Raw genomic sequence first — 24,868 nt, 5'->3', positions numbered from 1 at the left:
CAGTCTATGGGGCTACCCTCAAGCCCTGAAAATCCCCAGGATTGGAACAAATCCCAGGGGATCCACGCAAGGCCAGGGACTTCCATGTGGAAGCTCTGTTTCTGCAGTAATTTTGGCCTTTGCACTATTGGAATCTTATTGCCATGATCTTCTTTGGCCATGGCTGTCCCAGGGACACCCCTCAATTGTATTAGTTTTCCAATGTGAGCTCCACCACACCCCTACCCCCTCCAACCTGCCCACTTTCCCATACAGATCCCAATCAGCAGGATCTGTCAAAGGGGGAACACAGCCATTAGGCAGCCGAGTCCCCTTTACATGTGGAAAGGGGAGATCCAAGCAGAGGGATCACAAAGGTACAATTCTGACTCTGTTTTTACTTAGGCAAAGCATCCATTAATTTTGGTCAATATTTTGCGTGAGTAAGAACCTAGTAAAGATTGAATGAAGACGTATAGTTTGGTCCAAAATGTATAATATGTAATGTACAAAGGATTGAACTGTCATGATTGCTTAATTGAATGCGAGGTTTTTGGTGAGCATTATGATACTGCACAGCCTGTGTCCTCTTGGGTCTGGCCTGACACAGGTTTAAGTGGTACTTAAGTGTGTGAGTAAGATAATTGCACTCGCCTGTGATGAGTGGCAGATACACTGCAGTCTTCCCTGGGGAGCGGGGCTAAGCGATGACTGGCAGTAGCCAAGACTGAGGCGAGGTGGGGGTAGTGGGTGGGGGTTCCCTGGGGAGGGGAGACCCTCAGGGATTGTTGGGGTTTATTGCCAGGGGGCAGCACCCCAGGGGGAGGAGGCACCGGGTCCTGGGAGGGACTGGGGCCGGTGGTAAGGTGGATCACCAGATGGCAGAGGGCGCTCCAGAGGCTGACGAGCTAATTCCCAAGGAGAACCAGCAGGAGGCACTGCCGGGTGAGTCCGGCTCAATTACAGAACAGTACTGCTGTTTCTGTTAGGGGACTCTCTTTCCTTGTTTACAAAGATTGTTTATTAACGTTTTCAAGTGATTATGTATGGAACAAAGATTTTCCATAATAGGAAGTGTGAGTGGGTGCCTGGGATGGGCCACATTGAGAATGCCACACTCTGAGCAGACTACAAGAAACAAGGCAGAGAATCCCCAAAAACTGGCGATTTATTCTATAATTAGATTCACTAAACCAGTAACAAAGGAGCAGCACCACACTGGTTAACCAGAAGCCAAACACATTCCCATTTAGGCATTCCAGCCCTTGGCTCCCATCCAGACAAACAGGTCCCCATATATGAGGTTCTACCAATTTGACACCCCCCAGGTCGAAATGTATCTTAGATCTTACCCAACTATCAGGCTGTCAGCCAATCCTTAGTAAACTAAAGATTTTATTAAGAAAAGGAGAGAGTTACTGAATGGTTAAGGAATCAGATACATACAAGTGATTTTCAGTGTTCATAGATCAGGATCATAGCAGTGATGGAATAGACTGCTGGCCTGCAAAAGTCTCTTTGGTAGCTTCCAAAAGATTGGAAGGTCCTCAGTCCATTGTTCAAAATACTCCTTTTAGTTGTAAATCCACAGTCCAGAGAATTGGAGCAGGAATGAAGCATAATGGAGATGTCTCAAGTATCTTTTATATCCTCTGCCATGTGCATGGAAATTTACTGCCCCAAACAATGATAAATGGATTTAACAAGGATAATCATACTTGACAGACAGTATCTTTTCCATTGACACCTATGATACACTTTGTATAAGATTTGTATAACAGTGGTAGCAACAATGACACAAATGGTCATCTTCAATTATACAGTGTCACAGGAAAGAAAAATAATTTATGTCAAATACTGATATTAGAAATATTGTATTTTTAGAAAACTGAACAAATGTGACATATACTATAGGTTATGTGACCAGTGATTACTATAATATCCTGGGAATAATTTTAGAGTAATTTTTCCGCTGGCAGTTATACATGAGAATGTAGAGACCCTATTTTTCATAAATCATCTGTGGCATTTAGCATTTCAACAATCCTGCAATTATTGCTTTCCTGAAATCTGCCATTGAAATCAGTAAGGAATGCAGGATCAAGCCCATACGTTCTGCACCCTGCTAACACAAAGCTTAGTCCTGCAATATCTTAGTCACTTAGGAACTATTGTAGAAGTCAGTAGGATAGTCACCCTGATTACCTTCAACTACACTGAAATCCAGCTAGGCAATGCCGTTAGTCTTGCACTAGTGGAGGGGGTTGCATAGAATGAGGTTCAGCATTCTATGACTATCAGAAAGGGATTAGGGGAAATTAGGAGAGCCTGAACCACACTCAGCTATTATTGGTCTGAAGTTAAGCAGGTCTTCACAGCTATTTATATAAAGAGCAGCCCCACTAAAGTAAATGGGAACCACTTTATTACTCTAGCTGAATTTTGCAACAGCATGACTATTGGGCTACACAATAAGTCTGTTGCAGGGAAATCAACATAATATTGCATAGTGGCCTAGATGCTGAAAATGTGTTTTCCATATGCATAATTTCACAGAGTTTAAAACCTGAAGGGGCCATTAGATCGTATAGTCTGACCTCCAGCATATCACATGCCACTACATTTCACCCATACTCCTATAGTGAGCTCAATATCTTGAGTTAGACTAAGCATTTCAGTCCTCAGGAGATTAAATTGTTGGGTGCCACAGGCAGAGAACAGGAGAGATCAAGGAGCCACCAATGCCCAAGATATGTTGAGATGATCTTAATCAGTGCCTCAGGCTCCAGAAGAACACCTATGATCCCTGCAATTCTGACCTGGGAGTAAATGCCTTCCAAATTCTAAATGCTGATTATGACTCTGAACACATGAACAAGACACACCAGCCAAGCATGTAAGAAAGAAGATTCTGTGTACCACCGTAGAGCACTAGTGTAATGGCCAGGGCATAGGTAGCCAGCCTAGTAGCTTCTACAGGGCAAGGGTCAAAGGCAGGAGTCAGGACTAGTTAGTAAGCCAAATAAAGAGAGGGTACCAAGGTCAAGTCAGGCCAGAGTCAAAGTCAGGAGTAAGCCTGTGTAAAAGACAAAGTCAGTAACAATCTGCATTTTTGCTCAGATTGCTCCTTAGGCCAACTTCCTGGTGTGGACCAGTCAGCCAGCTGCAGGATTCTGTTGCTCTGGCCTCTTCAGGCATTACTTTCTGCAGTGCCTAATTCTCCAGTAATTGTTGGATGCTATTCTGTATGGCTTTCCAGTGACAGTAGAGCAGTGTCAGTTCCCTTAATAGCCTAGCGTGCTGGGTTCTAGACCTGTGGATCCATACAGTTAGGCCGTCCTGTCCTGCTTTTAGCTGTGGTTAATTTCTGATGCTTCAGAGGGTGGTATAAAGCAAAACCCAGACTACAGCTGTCCAGTTGTGCACTGAGGGGAAAAATGCCTTCCGGAAGCATGAGATTCTGTTTCAGTCATAATGCAGAGCTGGAAGTGTTCTGAGTAAACTGAGGACAAAATGCAGAGATTCTTGTTCTCCCCTTGTCCCGAGAAGGAAGGGGATGAACAGGGGGATTCATAGATTCACAGATCCAAGATCAGAAAGGACCCCTACTGGAACAGTGTTCTGTCTCCACTACCCCACTGTGCCCAGTCCCACACTGCTATATGCCTCTCCCCATGCAGTGTGGGGGTAAGGTTAGAAAGCAGTGTGGGAGCAGGGCTAGAGGGCCAGGCTGACAAGGGAGACTCTGCAGTTTAGGACTACCCCAGTGAGTACGACCATCCAGTCCACCCCATTCCCTGTCCACTCCCTGCCCCTGCACACATAATCCCATAGGTGGATATCAGCATATCTTTTAGAAATAGATCTAATATCATTTTAAAGACTCCAAGTGATGGCGAGTCCCCAGGTAAGCAGTTCCAATATTTAATCACCCTCACTTCTAGGAATTACATCTTATTTCCAGGTTAAATTGATCTAACTTCAATTTCCAGCCATTGGTCTTGTTATGCTTTTTTCTGCAAAGTTGAAAAGCACCACCCTCGGCCCTCCTCCCCGGTATCAGATATCTTTTCCATGTGTAGGAACCTAGACACAGAGATCAAGTTACCCTTCAACCACCTTTTTGCTAAACTGAATAAGTTGAGCTCCTTAAGCCTCACAAAGTAAGGCCTCTTTCCTGGCCCCTTGATCATTTTTTGTGGCCCTCCTTAGAATTCTCTCCAATGTTTCCGCATCCTTCTTGTAGTGTGGACCCCAAAACTGGACACAGGGTTTTAGTCACGGTCTTACTGCTGCTGTATACAGAGGCAAGGTCTCTTCCCTACTTCTACTTGATATTCCCCTTTTTATACACCGAAAGAGTGCATTAAACCTTTTTGCCACAGCATTGCTCTGAGAGCTCATGATGAGATGTTTATCTACAATTCTTCTCTGAGTCAATGCTTTCCAAGGCAGTCCCCCATCCTTTAGATTTAACTTACATTCTTTATTCTCAGATGTATTTCCTTGCATTTGCCTGTATTAAAATTCACTTTATTGGATTGTGACCAGGTGATTCAGATCACTCTGAAACAATAATGGGCTGAATTCACAAAGTGACTTGGTTACCTAACTGTCATTGGAATTTACAAAATCCCTCTGCTCAGCTGCTGTCAAACCTTGTAGACTCCTAAACTCACTCAGAATTTAAGATTTTGAAGTAAAAGATTTCTAGGCACTTACATTTCGCCTATAGGCATGCACACTGCTCCCTCATTCTAGGTGTCCAGATGCCTAGAGCACCAGTGTGATTCATAAAATGGAGGAAAATAGCCATTCCCCATCCTAACTCGCCTGTGAGGCCCAATCCAGTAGGCATGCTCAGAGCATTCTTAATTCCACACTAGACAGCAGTAGGGACGGGGGACCTCCCTCATAACTTTTAAACTTAGTGTACATTGGAGCAGGGGGACTGGATCCTAGGTCTCCCCCATATTGCATGAGTGCTATAACTACCAGGTACTAGATTCATTCTTATATGTGCTCGCTCTCTTTTTCTCACTCAATGACTCTTTAAATATTTATCTAAATTGGAAATATTGAGGCAGTGCCACAACAGAATATCCCATAGTCCACTGGTTACAGCACCCACCTGTAATGTGGCAGAGCCCTGTTCAAATGCCTTCTCTTTTTGAGGCAGTGGGGGGGCTTGAACCAGGTAGTCTCCCACATCCCAGGTGAATACCCTAATCACTGGGCTAAAAGTTACAAAGAGATCCTCCTCTAGTGCCTAACTCTTAAGACAGTATTCAGAACTGTGAATTCCAAGCAGACATAGGCCCCTCCCTCCAACCTAAATTTAGGTGCTAAACTTCCTGAGAGGACTGGGATTGAGGACACATCTCTCCCATTGGCCAGTTTAGACAGGGAACCACCTAGCATGCTGGCTTTCATGAATCCCATTCTCAGGCTCTCCTCTCCCTCCATTCATTGTATAGGGAGCTTGAGCACTTGACTCAGGCCTCGTGAATCCGAATGATTTTCTAGGCACTTAAAATTAGGCATTGTGACACTGAGCATTGCAACACCTAAGTCCCTTTGTGAATCTTGCCCAACTTGTCCTCCTCATTATTTACTACCCTACCAATCTTTGTGATATCTGAAACCTTCACCAGCAATAATTTTGTAACATCATCTAGATTGTGAATAAAAATATTGAATAGTTTTGAACCAAGAACTGATCACTGATGGATCCTGCTAGAAACGGCCCCGCTCATTGATATCCCCCCCTTTGACATATACGTTTTGAGATCTGTCAGTGAGCCAGTTTTTAATCCATCTAATCTGTGCCCTGTTAGTTCCATTTAATGCAACTTTTTTAATCAAAATACTATGTGATAGCAAGTCAAATACCTTGGAGAAATCTAGGTATACTATATCAACACACTTGCCTTTATCAACCAGACCTATAACCCTGTCAAAAAAACAACAGGTTTGTTTGACAAGACGTACCTTTCATGAAACCATGCTGACTGGCATTAATTATATTTTTAGCCTCTAAATCTTTGTGGATAACTTCAAATTAATTGTTCCATTATTTTACCTGGGATCAATATGAGGCTTACTGGTCTATAGTTTCCTGGGTTGTCCCCTTTAACCTTTATAAATATTGGAATTACATTGGCAGCCCTACAATCCTTTGGAATTTCCCCTTTTTTCCAATATTTGTTAAAAATTAACATTAATGGTTCATAGAGCTCCTCAGCTAGCTCCTTTAAGAATCTTGGGAATAAGCTATCCAAGCCTCTTGATTTTAAAATTTTTAATTGTATCAGATGCTTCCTCTCATTTTCTTTTGTTATAGATGATAAAGTTTCTCTTGCATCCACAACATTATATGGGATGGATACTGTCAAGGTTCCTTCCCACTCTGAACTCTAGGGTACAGATGTGGGGACCTGCATGAAAACCTTCTAAGCTTACTTTTACCAGCTTAGGTTAAACTTCCCCAAGGTACAAAATTATTTTACCCTTGGATTTCCACTGCCACCACTGAACTTTATCTGGGTTTACTGGGAAACGTGGTTTGGACACGTCTTTCCCCCCAAAATCCTCCCAACCCTTGCACCCCACTTCCTGGGGAAGGTTTGGTAAAAATCCTCACCAATTTGCATAGGTGATCACAGACCCAGACCCTTGGATCTTAGAACAATGAAAAAGCATTCGATTTCCTTACAAGAAGACTTTTAATAGAAGTAAAGGAATCACCTCTGTAAAATCAGGATGGTAGATACCTTACAGGGTAATTAGATTCAAAACATAGAGAATCCCTCTAGGCAAAACCTTAAGTTACAGAAAAGACACACAGACAGGAATAGTCATTCTATTCAGCACAGCTCTTTTCTCAGCCATTTAAAGAAATCATAATCTAACACATACCTAGCTAGATTACTTACTAAAAGTTCTAAGACTCCATTCCTGTTCTGTCCCCGGCAAAAGCATCATACACACAGACACAGACCCTTTGTTTTTCTCCCTCCTCCCAGCTTTTGAAAGTATCTTGTCTCCTCATTGGTCATTTTGGTCAGGTGCCAGCGAGGTTACCTTTAGCTTCTTAACCCTTTACAGGTAAGAGGATTTTTCCTCTGGCCAGGAGGGATTTTAAAGGGGTTTACCCTTCCCTTTATATTTATGACAGATACAGACTCCCGCTTCATTCCAAATATAGAACATTAATGTCTATTAAGGATTCCTGAATTTTCTATATCCCTATTTACAGTTTTACCATTTACATCTAGCAGTGGACCTATACCTGACGTATGATTTTATTGTTTGTTTGTTTTTGTTCTTGATATGTTTTTAAAATGTTTTCTTATCGTCTTTAATCCTATTGGCCATTGATATTTCATTGGTTCCTTTAGCTTCCATTATCAGTCACCTATATTTTTAACTTGTAACTCATTCTTGAACAATTCCCAGTTGTCATTAACACTTCCCTCTTTAAACAAATATTCTCAGTCAGTTATGCAGACAATTGCTTTACATTTGGAAACTTGGTCCTTATATAGTTCCAAATATATATATATATTATTAGGTGGTGCCATATTCTGTTTGCACAATGTAAAGGTAGTCAGATCATGATCACTGGTATGCAGACAACCGCTAATTTTTAGGTTAGCAATCAACTCTTCTTTGTCCATGAGAATGAGACTAATACTGAGTCACCCCATGTTGTGTGCAAGGTATTTTGTGTTCAATTATGTATGATTTTTAGAAATTCTGACAAAGTTTTGGAACTGGCTGCATGAGATGTCCAGCAAATATCCCCCCAATTGAAGTCAACTCATGACAACCCAGTTTTTCTTTCTACATATTACGAACTGATGCTTAAGGAGCAGTTTTCCTGTTCTCTAGTGAGATTTGGAACTCTGTAACATATGCCCACCAGTACCCCAAATTTAGTTTTACTAGTTACAACTTTAATCCATAAAGCATTCGGGGTCCTATAATTCTGAATTGTCTATGAGTCTGTGACCCGTGATAGTGTCTTTGAAGTACCATCCCTCCCCCTTTTTTCCTATCCTTATGAAACAAGTTGCAACCATCCATTTTAATGTTCCAGTCATATGACCTATCCAACCAAGTTTCAGTAATATCAGCTGTATCATATTTTTTCTCATTCACAAGCATCTCCAGCTATTCTTTATCAGAGGGGTAGCCGTGTTAGTCTGAATCTGTAAAAGCGGCAAAGAGTCCCTGACGAAGTGGGTATTCACCCATGAAAGCTTATGCTCCAATACATCTGTTAGTCTATAAGGTGCACAGGACTCTTTGCCGCTTTTACAACTATTCTTTATTATCTAGGCTGCTATCATTAGTATATAGACAATTAAAAATGTTTATTCCTTACATGCCTCCTAGTGCTTGGATTTGTCATGTGCATGACACCTTGAGGTTGGTCTACATATTTGGGTGTTTGTACCATGATTGCCCCACTATTACCCTCACCCTTCATGATTATGCACTCCTGCTATTCCAGATAATCTACAGGAGATCCCCGGTATATGTTTCCCCCTTTGCATCAATATCCATTGCTCATCAATAGGAGAACGTGTTCCAATTCACATTGGTCCTGATCCGTATATCTGTCGCTTGCAACTTGCTGCTTCATCTTTTGCGTTGCTTTTCCATGGGTGCTTAGCACCCACCGGCAGCCAGCACCAACAGCCCCACCAAACCCCCCAGTGCCTCCCATCCACAAGCGGCCCCACAGGCCGGCGATCAACTCCTCCCCCTCCCTCCCAGCGTCTCCTGCATTCTGCAAAACAGTTGTTCAGCAGCATGCAGGAGGCATTGGGAGGGAGAGGGAGGAGCGGGGACAGGGCATGCTCAGAAGAGTGTGCGAGAACTGGGCCATTATTTCCTATGGGGAAAAATTCCCCGATATCCATCATTTTGGTATCCGTTGCCCTTTTCAAGAACGCAACCCCGATGTATACCAGGGATCCCCTGTATCACTCGAGATTGGTAACCCTACTACTGATCTAGAGGATGTAAGAACCATACAGCCACCTCTCTCCATAGTAGGAGCCTCAATGTTCCACAAAACCAAAGCCTTTGCCCCTACACCCCTTACTTAAGCACAGATCCTATGAACAAATTAGATATTTTTAAAACATGAGATAAAAATGAGAGGCTTCAATATAAAACACAAATCATTTGCTGAAGTTTTCTGTTTGACACGACAGGCTTTCATAGCCAAACTACAAGTCAGTACTAATTTTCTCAAAGTACCAATAGCATGATATATAAGTGAAAAATTATTCCGTAAAGCTGGTAATGTGGGCTAACTTAGTAATGGTTTGTGTGAAATTCTGCTAATATTTTAATATTTTTGTGTAACTTTTGAATATCTTTTTTAAAGGCTTGGTCCTGCTCCCTGAAGTCAGTGGGTGTTTTGCTTTTGGCTTCAGTGGGAGCAGGACCTACATCTGATTTCTGAGTGGTGGATGGCCAATTTCTGCTTGCCTTTTTCATGTGTAGACACAGAGAAGTCAATTGGGCTGTTCATCTGAGTAAGGCAAATATAATTTGACTTGTGTTTAAATATACTAAATTAAGTCTTTTTTAAAAAAAGAAGCAATTCAAAGTTCTGCTTACATAAATAAATGATGATAAAAAATGGAAGTGTTGTTGTCCTCTATATTTCTTTATTTTAACCTCAATTAGCTCATTATGAAAAGGGTCTCACCAATCCTTAAAAATGATTCATTCATATTTTATTAGTATATGGAAACAGCTGATGGCACTTTTGGGAGGTACATTTGTTTTAACTTCCTTTATGAAAAGTTTCCTTGTTTTCTGTTGCTTTTAAGTTTTATAAAACATTTTGATCAAATTCAACTCAGAATTGGTCTTTTATGAATTAGGGCCTGATACTTCAAATCTTTAGTCATGCACTTAGTCCTTGCTCCTGGGAGCAATAACTATTCATGTGCTTTAGAGTTTACGGGATGGCACCCTTGTTTAGTTTAGTTTTACCAATCCTGAACTGGGAAGTGGCAAGAAAAAAGATGACCCTAGTTTAGATAAAACATAGGATGTGCAATCAAGATACAGCCAGTGCTGGCCATTTACGATGTTCAATTGCCAAAAGGCGCCTGCAAAGGTTAGGATTGCTACATTTTCAAATAGCAGCTTTAAAATATATTATAGGTGGGGCTGGTAGCATCACACATTAAGAAGTTGCCTGATACTTCCCATTATAAACGTGTGAATCATAGGCACTGCCAGCACCCCCTGGCTTGAAGTGGTTTCCATCATATACAGGGTTTACAATTTTGTTCAATGGCTTTCAGCACCCCCACTATAAAAATGTTCCAGCACCCTTTGTATGAATTGCCATTTTCAAAGGCTTATAACTTGGCAAATGTGGGTGGATTTTCACAGATATAGCAAAAGGAACTCCCTGATGCTAAGGCCATGCCCCCCACCAAACAAATGTCATGTTCCTGCTCCAGTGCATGGAAATGCTAGAGCATTTCCAAGAAAAGATCTCAAGAATTTTTTAACATGGGGGAAGAAAACATTTTTCCCTAGCCTCGTTCTTGGAAACAGCTGTACCAGTTAGCTGGGGAGGGGGTGGGGGGTGGAGCCAGAGGCAGATAGCTGACATAGAAAATGGAAAATTTCAATCAGAATGCTTAAAGTTTTACCAAGTTATAAGCAAGTGGGAAATTTGGGGCAACCATGATAATAGTTATATATATAGTGAGACAGCAGGACCAGAGGGCAGCACGAGAATGATCTTATTGGGTGCTGGGATCATAAGTCAGCCCACAGCTAAAAGTCCCTTTCCCTCCAGTCTGGGGAGGAGCTCCTGAGCCCAGAACTCAACTAAATTCAGGGGACAACAGAGGAAAATAACAGGAACAGGTGTGAGGGTCAAAAGGCCAAAACTACGAAACCTGAAGGTGACACTGAGCAGAGAACCCCAGACAGCGCCCGCTGCTCCTCAAAGGATATCCAAGGACCCAGCGGATGCCACCCAGAGGAACTCTGCCTGGATGCATGAGCGGATAAAGGAACGAAAACAGGCCCCACAGTCGCAGAGCCCCCATTTAGTATCAGAGGGGATTTCAGAATTTATATCTTTGATATTTTAGTTGTATTGCATATTGTGTAGCTTGTTTTCTGTAGAGAAAATTCTATTTCTGGGCACCTCTAGAATGGTAATAGCTGCATCTGTGGAAATTAAAGAGTGGACAAAATGTGTCAGGTTCCAAAAACTTTCAGTTGATGAGACATTTAAAACATGCTGATGTCTAACTAGATCAGTTCCTGTGGGAGTTTAAGTGGAAGCTGTTGGACTCATTTCCTCATAGACTTCATATTTTTCCTTTTTCTCATGTGTCTCTAAGTACAAATACATTCCCTATGCTTGTTTGGTTTAGGATAAAAAGGAGAAAATATTTAATATAAAAACAAACAAACCCAGAATGTTACCTCAGCTGAATTAACCATTCACAATGCGTTGTGTTTCCATTAAATCAATCTGATTAGTGTTTCTGGAAAGAAGGGGACAGTCGATTTTGCACCCATTAGCATTTGAAAAGATGCTGAATATCATTAAATGCATTTATATATTACTTTTCTCAAACTGAAAATGAATATTTTCTGGGAAAATGTATTTACACAAATGTATGTGTTAGTGCAATTTTAAAAGGTAAACTTTAAAATTCTCAGTTATACCATAGCAATTGTAACAAAAGCCCTATCATTTGAGACATTTTAAAGTGAACACTGGAAAATATACTGTACTGGGAAAAATTCCACATTGGTAGAGGTTTTATTACATGAATTTAATGTCATTTTAATATTAACTAGTTTACTAACGTCTAATAGTAATTAGCAATAGGAAACATTTCTGTACTGTATTGTGATATCTTTCTAGAAAAAGAAAACGTGACCTGACCCTTTTCAAATAACTCTCTATTTTATCCTCATTCCTTTCAGTTTACAGTCCTGACTAGTTTGTTTGTTTTCTTCCCTGGTCAGTTAATTTTAATATTTTGGACATTGTGATAAAATTGAATTAAGTGAAACATCATGCTATCCCTGTGGAAACTACAAAAATTGTTTAAATAGAAAATGAATAGTAGGAACAGTGTTTAATGTATTTTTAGTTGCCTTTTAGTGCAGTTAGCAGCTAGAAATAAGGAAAAGGAGAATGTGATCAGTCAGTTTTTTGGAATTCACTAGCAAGTGCTCTGTGGACCACCAGTTGTCAACCAATCACAATTCGAGAATATCTGGTCTGTGACTGTTAAAACACCTTTATCATAGAATATCAGGGGTGGAAGGGACCTCAGGAGGTCATCTAGTCCAACCCCCTGTTCAAAGCAGGACCAAGTTTTTGCCCCCAGTTTTTGCCCCCAGATCCCTAAATGGCCCCCTCAAGGATTGAACTCATAACCCTGGGTTTAGCAGGCGAATGCTCAAACCTTTAACAGTTCCTGGGGTGTAGGTCTTGGGAGGGAAGGGGTTGTTTGTTCCATTTTGATTTTTATACTCCTGATTTTAACTCCAAACTCAATTGCTTATTCAGTATAATCAGTTGCATGTAATTAGAGATGGCAATTTTCAGTTCAAATTACTTAGCTATTGTTAAAAGTCAACAAGAAATGCAGACTTACCAATAAAAGAACATTAATTCCCTGAAACCAATTTCCATTTTTCTGTCTATCAACTGAGGGTTAACAAATCAGGAGCAAAATATGGGAATCAAAAATTGTGACCTATCCTGATTTTCAGCAAAGTGTAGAAGAATAGGATATATTCCTTGGTTACTGCTAAGTGTAACACTGTTGCACAAGAGCAACCACTTATCAGATCATTTTTGTTCTATCTAACAAAGGCTTTCAAATCAGACTGTCAAACAATTATGATAAAGTGATAGTTTATCTAAATAAATCTTTACTTATTGGAAATATGCCGGAGTGGGCAAACTTTTTGTCGAGAGGACCACATCTATGCAGGGCCATGAATGTAGGGCTGGGGTAGGGGGTTGGGGTGCAGGAGGGGGTTGAGGTGAAGGAGGGGGCTCAGGGCAGGGGGCTCAAGGCAGGGAGAAAAGGGGCTCAGGGCAGGGGTTGGGGTGCAGGGTGCAGGAGAGGTTTGGGGTGCAGGCTCCAGTCTGGGGCCGCTTACCACGAGTGGCTCTGGGGTGGCAGTGTCACGCAGCGGGGCTAAGGCAGGCTCCCTGCCTGCCCTGGCTCCGTGCCGCTCCTGGAAGTTGCCAACATGTCTGGCAGTGACTCCTGGGGGTGGAGTGGGGCAGGCCGCTCTGCCATGTGCTGCCCTCGCCTGTGGGTACCACCCCCAAAGCTCCCATTGACCATGGTTCCCCGTTCCCGGCCCGTAGCGGCTGCGGGGGTGGTGCCTGCAGGTGAGGCAGCGCACGGAGCCCTCTGCCCCCCCCCAGGGGCTGCAGGGACGTGGTGCCAGCTGCTTCCGGGAGTGGTGCGGGGTCAGGGCCGGCAGGGAGCCTGTCTTAGCCCTGCTGTGTCACGGGGCTGGCAATCCCACGGGCCGGATTGAAAACCCGATGGGCTGGATCCGGCCCACGGGCTGTAGTTTGCCCTCCCCTGATATATACAATACAAATTAGCATTTTTAAGATCAATATTATTGTATAGTGGAATACATTTGCAGTTATATTATTCTCTAGTGTCTCTGTAGCCTGCTGATTTCACAAATAATTTAATTCATACTCTTAGCAAAGGTGCAAAATTATTCTACAATTATTATATGGGATAAGCTGTTAACAACCTATTACTTGGGTGTCATGTCAAACATGCATTTGAAATAGTGTCCTGTCAGACATTTGATACCCATATTTAATTCTGACCTAATGAAGATGCAAGGAGTTTGAATTTCTAGATTTTCATTTATCATAAAATTAATGATATGCATAAGTCACAAAAATAGAAATGGGCAGGTTGGTCTTTTAAATCCAATTTGGAATATTACACTAAGTCTGTTCTTATATTTAAGAAAGAATAAGGCTGGGTGTTGGTCCATTTATTTTTTTCAGTTCAGATTATCAGAGGGAAACTATGCTGAATCAGCAGGAAAAGTGTCCTGTTGTTTAGTGATGTTACTATGCTATCACTGGGACAATTTACCATGTTGGCAGTTTCCTCTGGAGAATATCTTTGAGTATTTTAGTCATACATTATTCATGGAGGACTGGATCATTCAGAGCATTATTAATGGACAACACATGACCTTTTTCATGATACACAGAAGGCATGGATTGCATGATATTCATGTTTTTTATTAGGACTGGCACTTACTACCCTGCCTAAGTTCCTTACTACACATGGTAGTAAATCACAGTATTCCAGAGAAGTGCAGGATTGGGCTGTTTATTGGTAAATTGCACATTTATATTAAAAATGAATTTATATGGAGACGGTCTGATTAAATAAAAATTAACAGATAACTAGGAATTGTGTGCTTTGTAGCATTTGGGTATAATATAGGATACACTTAAAAGCACATTCATATTGCAAGCTACTTTTTTACATTGGAAACAGCATTTAATCAACCATGAAAAATAACATTTTCCTGTTTGCAGAGGAAAAGAAGGGCATTAGTAACCTCAATAAGAATATAATTCATTAATACTCATTGATTTGTCCGTAAATTGTAATTTGATCAACTGTAAATATTAATGACAATAATCATGTATGGCACTATTTGAGCTTTTACACAATCTTTGGTCATTAAGAAAGCATTTTCAAACCCCTGGGGCTGATATGCCTTAGGGAGGCACCAGACTAAGTTGGTGGGAGGGAATTGGGAAGGGCAAAGGAGAAGATTAGTAACAGTGTTGGTGGGGAAAGCTGCAGAACTTGAGCCCTCTCAATTCGCAAATGTGCTTTTACATCTATATAGCGGTAGGAGATTCCCTGAAAGCCATCTACCTTCCTCCCTGTTCCCATTATTCAGCAGTTAGCTATTATATAATAAGGGGCTGCTTTTGTATGTCTGCCTGTCTTCTAACAATGTTGAGTATCGTTGTTCTCTGCTGGGTGGACAGTCAGACCTACTCAAGCATTTGTGATCAGACAGAGGACATAAGGGTCTAATACTAATACCAACTGAGTGTTTTATGACATACCATTTGTGAATTCTTATTGTTTTTACTTGTTCAATGCTTAAATTGGAATGGACCTGTGTGTTCACCTCTTTAATGAATGTTTTCTCTTTCTTTGGTGCAGGGCCGTATCTGCAGAAAAGCTGGCAAATCAAAAAAGTCCTTCAGTCGTAAGGAAGCTGAAGCAACGTTTAAGAGTTTAGTGAAGACCCATGAAAAATATGGGTGGGTCACTCCTCCCGTTTCTGATGGCTGATATTTGCACCCTGCACATCAATGCTAAACAAAACAACAAAACCAAGTACTATGCTATCTCCTCAGTGCTGTACACCACCCATCCTTTTCTACTTCAGCTTCTGTTAGATACCATGAATGTCAAGGAGACATTTAAATAATTTGATCTGTTTACAGAGGGAGAGAAAACAAATGCTGTTTAGGATTATGTTTTAAGACTGGCGAATAGTCATCTTTAAGTCACTTTAGAGCGGATGTTATGATTGTGTCATTTGCCCCATGCAGGCCATATTGTCTTCATCTTCTTTCCATGACAGCAGCACCAGACATCAGTACTGGAAATTCCATCCATTACTGCTCAGTTCATTTAAATGTAGAAATGAAGCAGTTAATATTTAATAGGGAAGCAGTGCATTGCAGGTACATGTTTGCTGTGCTGTTTATCTTTGTTTCCTAGCAGGTCAACATAACTTGAAGATGTGTCTTTATGTGGAGCTGTGGTCCTCTGTGACTAAATTTAGACCTCATGTGTGCTCTATATATGACCTTTAATTCATAAAAGCAGAATTATAACAATGAAAGATTCTGGTGTTGAAAAACTGTTAAATGAAATCACCCAAATGGTCAAATTTTGCTATCTATGCTGGTATTGTGGTATGCTGTCGTTCAGAGATAAACTAGTGTGATTAGATCAGGTGATATGTCAGATACCAGATGCACCCACTATAGGGCTCAAAGTCGTTGATGGTAGAATAGTTTTTATCTTCCCAGTACAATGCAGTACTCCTACAACAGCATGTTTGCCTGTCAGCTTTTCAACGGCAATACTAAAACCAAAAAGCATAAATGAACCTTTAAAATTTATGAGTCATTTTAAAATGATGTGCCAATAACAAAGTAAAAGTCAGATTTTTCAAAGAAAGTGGAACAATTGGTTTGTAAAGATGATTTGCATGGTTGAATTTTTTATTTTTACTCAATAGACATTGTATGTACTTTGAGCCCCGTATCTGAGAAAACCCACTGATGTATATAAATGTCCTGTTATTTAATCATTAAGATTTAATTTTTCTCTTTTGTTCAATAATTTAAAATCTTTCTAAGACTCCATAAAATCTGGAGATAATGTTTATAATAATATATTGAAACAGCTTAAAAATGTGGAATCCAAATGGAAAATCATATTGGACACATTCTGAATAAAATCACCAATACCGTTTCATTGCCTCAAGAATTCAATCATTTTAGGCTAATTTTGTTTTCAAATTATTAGATGTATTACTGTGAAACGCTAGAAATCTTATTGATACATAATGCCTGCTCTGGCAGCATTTTCAATAGAAAGCAGGACATTATTGATTGCAGTCCAGAAAAAAAATATAATGCGTTTTTAGAGAACTCTCCATTACATGCCTAACACAAGAGTAGGCCACTGCTTTTAATCAAAATGGCTGAACAGTCTCTGGTTACATTTTAACAGCACAGAAGAAGTCTTTTATTCTAACTATTTATGGTGCTTTGCGGGGTTTTGGCTTGATTTAAAGCTGCACAGAATAGAAAAGCACAAATGAATTAACTATAAATCAGAGTGTTGTAGGGCCAGTATAGCACAGTACTCCTACAAGAGCATGTTTGCCTGTCATCTCTTAATTGGAGAAGCAAAAATGCATTAATCAACCTTAAAAGTATCTGACTCATTTTACAAAAGAATTTTATTGTGTTCCCTTCACCCCCTCCACCCCTGCACCAGTGCTGCTAGTCTCCATTGCCCCCTTGTCCAGGTCTCTCATAAGCATCTTGGTGCTTTCTTCTGTACCACATCTTCTATGTGAAACATCCTCCCCAAATTATTCCATAAAGCCATTACCCTCTTCTCCAAATCCCTCTTCTGCAAGACCCACTTCTTCCAACAACCTATGGGAAACTGACAGATGATAGTGCCTAAGTAGATGGATGTAGGGACTTCTGATTGTTTTGTTTGTTTGTTTATCTATATATATTTTGGCAAAATGACAGTCTCAAAACCATTTAGTTGTTTACTTAGCTGGCCTATGAAAACACATGTTTTTATTATGGTTTCCCTCACCCTTCCTCCTTCGTTTGTTACAGCCATTTGGTATGTCTTGCCTTAATTAAACACTAATTACGGACAGGACTGTCTTTTACTCTATTTTGTATACAGTCTGGCAAAATTTTATCTGATCCTGATTTGTGATTTAGGGTGTTACCATGATACAAATACATAAATGAGAATTTCTCCCTCGGACCTATGTATCATCTCCGTTCAGTGATGAGTCACACACAGCATTCAAGTGCAGAATGTAGAGCTCAACAAAATTTATAGTCATCTATTTGTTTGATGTATTTATTTTTATAAACTTGATCTTTTTTTTTTTTTTGCTTTGTTTGTTTCTGTTGCGGAAAAAGAAGCTAGTATATTTTGTTAGGCATCAAATAACTTGCAACCTCCACCGTGGTTACTAAGTGCTAGAAACATTGAGCACTAAAAGGAGTGAGAGAGATTTTCCTGCTAATGGGTTATTTCTTAGAGCACTTACTACACACATCACATCAGAATTCTGTTAAAAGCAATCTATAATGCTGAGGTAAATCCACTGGGGAATGTTACTATCTCTGTGATTTATTCTCTGTCCTTTTTTTCCTATCAACTCATTATTTTAAACATAGAATATCAGGGTTGTAAGGGACCTCAGGAGGTCATCTAGTCCAACCCCCTGCTCAAAGCAGGACCAGACCAAATACTGTCCCTTATTTTTGCCCCAGATCCCTAAATGGCCCCCTCACAGATTGAACTCACAACCCTGGGTTTAGAAGGCCAATGCTCAAACCACTGAGCTATCCCTACACCCCCAAAAAGAAAAAAAAATCCTAACACTGTTGCTGTTATTGCCTTTAAGTGGAACCCATGGTTTTGAGATACCCACAGGCATGATAATATCAATTTAATGTGACAAACTATTTGGGACATTTTGGCAAATAGTTATGGTCAAAGAAGAAAGTAAATGTCAAAATGTTTTGTTTTGGAAATGCTGCAAAGAGCCTTTGTATTTTCATTAAGCTCAATAAGGTATTTATGTAGAGAACAGTGTCCCTTGAGGGGTCTAATTTCTTTAGCTAAAGGTCAAGTAGCCATATAGCCAAGTCTTCACCCCCAGTGTCCTAGACAGGAGGCCAGGTTAGTCTTAGTCTATTGGTCTCCTTTGTCCAGGTTCTTTACCGATAAGGCCACTTGACCCAGAGACCCCTTCTGAATAAATGGTGACCATTCTTCCTGAGAATCATGTATTTCATGTTTAATTAAAGGGTTCTGTGAAATAAAGCAGCGTAGACGATAGGTTCCTCACACCTATTTATGTATTTTAAAAATATGTATATATATATATATATATATACTTTCAAATGTTATTTTAAATAGTTGGCAAAACAAGGGGCATTGCTGCTAAAAATCATGCTTCATACAATGCCAAGCCCTTGAAAGGATTGGAGAGAAGAGTGCTGCATGGTGGCAGCCGTGGGGAAGCGATGGGTGACAGAAGCAGAGACTGTGGGATGGGGGAAAAGGAGAGGTGCAGTCTCCAAACAGGCCAGGGTGAACTGACTCCCAAAGTGCAGAGAGAGGAACATCCCTGATAGAGGAACAGTATAAAGAGAGAGGACACAGCAAGGGGAATAATGGGGAACTTTAGGTTCAGTACTTAAGACTGAAGGGAAAGGGAGAGGAGTAGGGAATTAGGAAGGTAAATAAGATATACAGAAAGAGGGGATTTCTACAGTAGGAATGGTGTTGTGATGCCTTAAGGGTTCACCCAGATCTGTAAAGGGTTCTGTCACTGCCTGCCCTGTAACCTTGTGTTCTTTAGTCTGTGCAGCTTTGGCTCAGAGCCCTGACACCAGGAGCCTGCTGACAGCACAAAGGTTAAAAGCTGTTTCACCCACCCAGTTACTCCATTTTGGGTGACCCCAACAATTCTCATTGTCCCAAATCTCCCAAAACCATCTCCACTGAGTGTCCAGTCCCTCTTAGGGCATGTCTACACATACAGTGGTGAAGATGCTGTATGCGAATGGGAGCTCTCCCATCAGCATAATAAAATCACCTCCAAGAGCAGCAGTTGCTATTTTGGGGGGAGAAGCTGTCCCGGCAACATAGTGCAGTTCACACCAGCGCTTATGTCAGTGTAACTTATGTCGCTCAAGGGGCGGGTGTTATTCACACTCCAGAGCGACATAAGTTATGCTGACATAAGCCATAGTGTAGACATAGTCTAAGTGGACATTCACAGAGGTAACACCAAGTTCACTGCCTCCAAAGAGCCAGTACACACAGCAGCTTGTTAGCTCAGCTGGGGTGGTACACTCCATCTTAATACACAGCACTGAGACGGTTTGTAATAAAACAAGAATAAGTTTATTAACAAAGAACATAGATGTAAGTGATTTCAAGCTCCAGTGTAAGAGATATGAAAGGGTTACAAACAAAAATAAACTAAACAAAAATAACACATTTTCTACTGTCTAAAACTTAATTCTAGCAAGATGCAGTTTTGCCTAACCTAGTATCTGACTCACACAAAGTTTTCAGCATTCTCCAGCAGGCTGGCTGTTCCAGCCAGGATCCAACTCTCACAGAATAATGCTGGTTTCTTTGTTCCCTCAAGGGATGGATGCCCCCGCTGTCTTTCAGCAGTTCCTTATATCCCCAAAATTTAGCTTTAATTTCAAAGTCAAGAAGCCCTCCTGGGGTTTCAGCTTTGCTCAGCTGTCTGTGTCCACCAAGAGACAACACCATGTTAATTTTGCAGTCTCCTGGATTTTACAATGCAAATGATCTTCCTGCAATCTCTGATGCAAGTGAATAGCCCATTATCCGTGTCTATGATCACACCTGGCTTGGTTTGCAACTGAACCAAAGAGGTATTTGCCTTACCCTTTGTCTGGAAAAAAACCTGTTTTGCTTCCTTTGTCTGTTTCCAAACCATTATATCAGAGAATATCAATACTTTTACATACAGTATTTACATAAATTTCACAGTGATATTAATGAGCAGTGTATTAGTTTTCAAATGATACATTACAAGACACCTTTTAAATAAATAACAATGGTGTGTGAGGTATATCAAGCTGATCAGGCCGGCTGAGATTTACTGTTACATACCAGGGAGCCCTTTACCATATCACACTAGGGTGCTCTTAGTGTCACAGGTATATCTTGATAGAAAAACATGTGAGCTCTGCCTACAATAACACTTATGCTATTTATAGCAATACTGCATGTATGCTGTTGCTGAAGAACACGTACTAATTTTCCTACTCTAGACAGGGCCAAAAGGAGAATAAAAGAGGAGAAAACTTGGAGAAGGGGTAGGCAAACAGAGATGGAGGAGGAATGGGAGAACTGAGAGAGAGGTAATATGAAGTGGAAACCAGAATAAAAATGGACAGCAAATGCAGAAAAAATGGTTTATAGGGAAGAAAAATGAACAAGATGGAAAAAAGAGAGAAAATGACAAAAGAGTGAGAAAATAGACAAAAAGGAGGTTCAGAAAAAGTGTCTGTGCCAGACCCTGGCACGGGAAACTATCATGGGGGGGTTACCTACATGCTAATATATTACACAGAAGGGCTCCAATAAAAACTCATAGTCATAAAATGTCAGTTTTCTTTGTGTCCTGGGAAATGAAACAAGAGACACTCCTTTGCTTTGTCCTTTTTGTGACAGCTGTGACAACCAAAGATCTTGGTATAAGATGGGTGTTCAAAAAGTTGAAGCCATGCCATTGAATGTAATGCAGCCTATCAGCCCCCCCCCCTTTTTTTTTTTGTGCCTGGTGGCATGTATCTGTCACAGATCTTGAGGTGGCCCGGGAGATCTCACTAAGAGGACTGGCCATTTCCCCTTTCTGTCTAAGTTTCAGGCTATTAAAGGGATTTCTCCTGCACAATGGAGAGTTCAACACCAGGTTCCTCCATATTCCAACATAAGAGCTCCAGGAAGCTCTCTAAACAGGCTTGGAAGGATTAGATTTTTATCTGTAAATGTCTCCTTCACCCTACAGATACAAACCAACAAAAATATTTCTATTGACAATAATTGAAATGTACAGGTAGGGAAAGTAAGAAATGCTGCTTGAGAACTTCTTAGAGTTTGATTTTCGGCTATTTGTATACTTTGACATATGAAGTTGACAGTTTGTGGTTTAATGGTTATAAAGCTTTAATTTTTTAAAAATTTCAGTGTCTACTGTCATTAAATATTTATTGTCTGACCCTCCATTGTCTGACCCTCCTATAATTTCTCCACAAGTATGAAAATGTAAGTAGAGAAAACTAAAAAAGCCAAAAAATAAACATTGATATTATTCATCAAAATAATAAAAAAAATAAAAATTGAATTCTGCCAAGCGTCCTTGTAAATCACCAGATAATTGAGCTTCCTGTAGCACCATCTGGTAAGGAGGAAGATGAAGCAGTCTGTTCAGGAATATCATTTTCCATCTACCCTTCCAAAACCAGATGGGCTTTCAGAAACCATATCTCCTAAGGAAGATGGAAGTTTGAAGATGGGGTTTAGCTCTAAGCAGACAGACTCCAAGATTGAGAAGGCCACAAAACTGCATATGGACATTGGGTAAAGAGACCGTAAGGTTAATGGAGAGGACTCTCAATGAAATCGTACACAACTGGAGAAACCACAGAAGTAATAGTATGTTACTTCATGTGGAGACACATCTCCAGAAGCCATCTTGTTCTTGTTCTCTGGGCATCTAGAAATAGATCTCAGATACTAAGAAGCCTCACGGATTAAAGGATTCTCAGAATTTGCCTCAGGCACCACTCTAGAATGAATGAGTCTATTCAGGGAGCACCCCGATCCAAAATTTCAGCTCCTCAGAGATGATCTCCTGGTTTATCTTTCTTGTAGTCCAATTTTACTACAAATACTATCACACATAATGCTTACTTCCCTAGGTAGTCCCATTGAAGCCAACTGTTGTGTTTAGAACAGTGCGGGGTTCCAAAGAGGTTGGAGCTAGGCTGTTCTCAGTCGTGGCATGACAGAACAAAAAGCAATGGTCTCAAGTTGCAGTGGGGGAGGTCTAGGTTGGATATGAGGAAAAACTCTTTCACTAGGAGGGTGGTGAAGCAGTGGAATGCATTACCTAGGGATGTGGTGGAATCTCCATCCTTAGAGGTTTTTAAGGCCCGGCTTGACAAAGCCCTGGCTGGGATGATTTAGTTGGAGTTGGATTAGATGACCTCCTCAAGTCTCCTCCAACCCTAATCTTCTATGATTCTATGATCCCTGACCAGGGTTCCATTTTGCAGCATAGATGGGATGATAAATGTGTCCCTGCATTGTGGATTTTAACAAGGTTTGGGGACAAGCATTTGTATGCACTACAAAATGGAATGATTTTCAAACTAGGTCAAAGGACAACTAGGTTGAAAGTAAGTCACCCACTAATATCAACACAGCTGTAGTGGAGAAGGGCTGTAGACTGCTGTAATTTATACGTCCAAGGGTGCAGAAGGGAGGTGTTGCAGCAGGAACAGCAGCCAGAAGGACTTTGCAAGAAGTTATAAAATAAAGAAGATATAGCATATTTAATTATCTTACACTCTCCTATTAGCATCTTCTGTATTCTTTACATGATACCAATGTATACTTATATCCATGTGTAACTTATATCTCCATATGTCACCTCTGAATTTGACTGTATGAGTTATACACTAATATTCTAAAGAACCATTGTAATGTGTCATTTAAATTCATTTTAAAAATCCTGAATTTTCTTCTACAGCACTCAAATAATATACTGTCATGTGTCATATTCTGTAGAAGCATAAATGCTTTCTCATACCACCAAGCCTAAGGCCAATCAATGATAACACAGTTCACAAAGAAAAATTAGAAACAATATAGTTTGGATATCCGACCTGTTCTTTTTCCTGTTTGCTTTATCTTCTGACCTCCAAAATGTAACACCATAATGACAGCAGCACAGTGATGACATTAGTCGCATTATTGCCAGCAGCTGGTATCTTGATTTATTTTTAATGATATCTTCAGTCTATGTTATTACAAAAATACCATCTCAGGAATCCTATTCCTTTCAGCTGAGGTGGCAAGTAAATTTTAATATAGGAAGGAGCGTATACATTGTGGATGTGTTTCACAAAGTGAGAATTCAGAATTATCTCTGCACCCTATAAAAAACTTCCTGGTCTAATCTCAGTGGTTGCCAGTCTATTAACATACATTATCTTATGTTATCAGCTATTCTGTGTTTTTTTACTCTATGATCTTTTGTGATTTAAATTATTTGTGGTTCACTAAATGAAGTCTTTGAGGCATGTCACGAGTATTCTCCATAAAAATCAGTGAAATGTAACTGAACCAAATCTAATTAAGTGTCTGCGTGATTTAAAAGACTTCTCCTTGAGCTGTCATTTGCATTAAAAAGATTTGTAGAGTTGTTTACCACAGATTCACTCTCAAAGGTTCTCAACATAGCTACAACTGTGAATTCAGCACAAACCCCATAATATAATGTATTAGTACATTGAAAGTGAACAACACCTAAAGAAGTAACAATTTTTGCACAGATGTTGGAATCATGTAATTCTGATAATATGTGGTAACATAACAAAATCATATTATTCCTTAACTTGGATGTAATTTCTATTGTTATTATGAAATTACTTCTGCTATAACAGTATTTTGGGATAACTACTTTAATTATCAAAATTGTTTGTAGTAATATGTTCAGGTGTAATGAACTGGCTCATATGCAGGTAGTTACACAAATTGTCTCCTTTGAAAGAATCTTCCTTCATTATTTTAAAACTTATTTTTGTATATTACAATGAAATTATTAAAATAGATGAAAGCTGCTTTTTCCATAATACAACAGACATTATTCTTGGGAAATAATTAATATAATGTCACCCTTAATCAAAAACACAGCTGAGTCTAGGAGTGAACTATACCCGCAAACTTTACATACACAGAAATTAAAAAGTAGTGGAAGGAAGTTTTCCTCCCTTTGTGCTGAGGGAGGGGAGATAAAGCTGAGGGGATTGGGAGAGGATACAGGAGGTGGGAAGCGCTGATCAGTGTTTATTTACCCTTTTCCCCCAGGCTGCAAAAGCCCCTCCTATGTATATGGTGGGGCTGGAATTGAAAAGGAGTAGAACTGGGAAGCTGCTGATGTGTATGGTATCCTCTGCTCTATGCCCAGCACATTATCAAGTGACAATCTCTGGTGCAAGCCCCACTCTGTTGGTGCAGCATGTCTTCATTAGGATTTACACCAATGCACTAGCTACAGAAATACAGTTACAAATCCAAGTGCAAATCTCCTTAGAGTACAATGGGTTTGAGAAAAGTAGGATTTAATTCTAATTTCTCTGCAGAAGGTAGGGCACAATGGCTTTCCAGACTGTACCTCTCCTCCCAGTATGAGATTGAAAAGTCTTCCCCCCTCCTAG

General features: G+C 40.3%; 1 protein-coding gene across 1 annotated transcript in view; it reads left to right on the top strand.

The window, feature by feature from the left end:
- The window catches only part of UBE2QL1 (ubiquitin conjugating enzyme E2 Q family like 1), a 36,355-nt gene extending 17,659 nt beyond the window's left edge, over positions 1 to 18,696 (top strand). The window contains exon 2 of the mRNA XM_007067339.4: positions 15,246 to 18,696. Coding sequence (XP_007067401.2) covers positions 15,246 to 15,377 — 132 coding nt within the window. The 3' untranslated portion in view covers positions 15,378 to 18,696. The remainder of the gene's footprint in view (positions 1 to 15,245) is intronic.
- The last annotated feature ends 6,172 nt before the right edge of the window (positions 18,697 to 24,868 follow it).

Source organism: Chelonia mydas, chromosome 2, assembly GCF_015237465.2.
Source record: "Chelonia mydas isolate rCheMyd1 chromosome 2, rCheMyd1.pri.v2, whole genome shotgun sequence".
Classification (NCBI taxonomy): Eukaryota; Metazoa; Chordata; order Testudines; family Cheloniidae; genus Chelonia; species Chelonia mydas.
This window is presented reverse-complemented; position numbering and strand designations above follow the sequence as displayed.